The 1,916-nt window shown below is 37.2% G+C and overlaps 1 protein-coding gene across 1 annotated transcript in view; it reads right to left on the bottom strand.

Moving 5' to 3' along the window:
• Positions 1 to 1,916, bottom strand: part of FBN2 (fibrillin 2) — a 266,701-nt gene that overhangs the window by 58,167 nt on the left and 206,618 nt on the right. Inside the window, exon 35 of the mRNA XM_004696589.2 lies at positions 1,091 to 1,213. Coding sequence (XP_004696646.1) covers positions 1,091 to 1,213 — 123 coding nt within the window. The remainder of the gene's footprint in view (positions 1 to 1,090; positions 1,214 to 1,916) is intronic.

Below are 1,916 nucleotides of genomic sequence, written 5' to 3'. Positions count from 1 at the left end.
GAACCACTTCTAAGCCACTTTCAAATCCTTGTATATATCTAAAATATGCTGCTTAGATGAAGTACACTGCTACTATAACGAAGCTCTTTATTATGCTTCCTAAACTATTAAGTGGTAGAATTATGAGGTAAAATTATTTATTTTCTAAACTAAAATTGTATGTGCATACATATACAAAAATAATTTTGTAGTAAGATATGTATTACTAATCTGTTTAAACAGAAGTTGACTGTCATTTAAGAGCAGTGTCATGATTAGAAGTATGTAGGAATGTCATTTTTTCCCCTTGGAAACATGAAAATCTACCAGTGGCTATCTGAGATACAACTCTAGGTCCCTTCCCGTGAAGGGCGGGAAACGAGCAGCTAATCAAAGACTCAGAAGCCATGACAGAAACCACAGCCTCGACTAGCCCTAGAACTAGAAAACTGGATGGGGCTTGCCTGCCACTATAGATCATTCTGATTAGGGTCCTAGCAGAAGGGTAAGGACGGACAGCGTGAGAAAAATGCAGACCCAAAATCCAAAATGAAAAGATGACTACCCTTACTGGTGCAAAAGACAGTGAAACCTCCAAGAATATGGCCCTTAGAAACCATTCTACCTTGCGACTGAGCCCACACCGGGAGATCACCTTTTAGCCAGAAAATATCACTTGTCAAGAACGTGTTCCTCAGAAAGAGCAATCACATGGGAGCCAAAGGGCAGCATTTCCGTCAAAGTAAGTTTTGGAAGGCAGGAAGAGGCAGGCATGAAGGGCAGATGGGAACTGGGAACTGAGGTAGGACGGGCGTGGGGTGCGGTTATATTGAGTGGATGCAAGGTGTGCCCTGAAACAAAATGTGTGTGGCTGACTGCACAACTCTGCTGCTATGACTGAACTCTTGAATTGTATGATACGTGGATGAAGTGCCAATAAAAGTGTTTAAAAAATGTATCTGGATTACTGAAGGGGTAAATTGCTCTCTAAGCTTCCACCCAAACCATACTGAAAAGCTAAGTTTAGTTAGGGAAAATCTGAGAAATCCCTAGACCTAGAATAGTGTATTCACGTTCACCAGAACACAATTTGGCCCTTGATTAGCCATACCTGTACAGTTCCCGCCTGTTCTGTCCAATTCATAGCCATCATCACAGATACAATGAAACATTCCAGGCAAATTATTACATGTTCCAAAGACACAGATATTCTGGAAGGAGCATTCATCAATATCTGAAGATTAAAAAGAAGAATCTATTGTTTGTTAGGGTACTTTTGGAATCTGCTTTACTATAAATGAACTCTTCTATTTCAGTAAAAAAAAAATTTTCTGTTTGTTAAAGTAAAATAAGTTACCTGCCAAAAGTTAGTACAAATACCCAAAATTTCTCCTAAAATAACTCACAGAGTGGCTGTTTTTGTTATTGGTGAATTAAAAATATATACAACATAACCTTTTATATGTTAAAAATATCATTAATTTTTCAGTTTATCTTATTTTTAAAAAGTTTTACCTCCCCTGATATCACGTCAGAAGAATATCCAGCCACATTCTTAAAATTTCATTGCAGTATCTCTACTGAACTTCTTCCATTTCCAAATCAAGATCGCTAAATGAAAAGTTATCATTCCTTACTCGTGAAAATGAATGTGCGATACAGCTGTTGAAATGACTGACGTCCATGGACTTGTACACAAATTACCTAATATTCTGCGAATGTTGGTTCGGTGTTTTGTTACTATGTTAGGCTAGACCAGTGGTCGGCACACTTTTGAGATAGAACAATGTAAGAATTATTCAAGAACCATAAATATATTTTTATGAACACATGAAATCACAGTTATCTGAATGTCCTTCAAAAATTTTCAATTTTAATTCAGAACTACATAGATGTTCTGAAAGATTCATATATGTTTCGAGAGCCAGTTTGCCAAC

The sequence above is a fragment of the Echinops telfairi genome, unplaced genomic scaffold (genome assembly GCF_000313985.2).
Source record: "Echinops telfairi isolate 266 unplaced genomic scaffold, ASM31398v2 ScPeMD7_7469;HRSCAF=8507_1, whole genome shotgun sequence".
Taxonomy (NCBI): Eukaryota; Metazoa; Chordata; class Mammalia; order Afrosoricida; family Tenrecidae; genus Echinops; species Echinops telfairi.
This window is presented reverse-complemented; position numbering and strand designations above follow the sequence as displayed.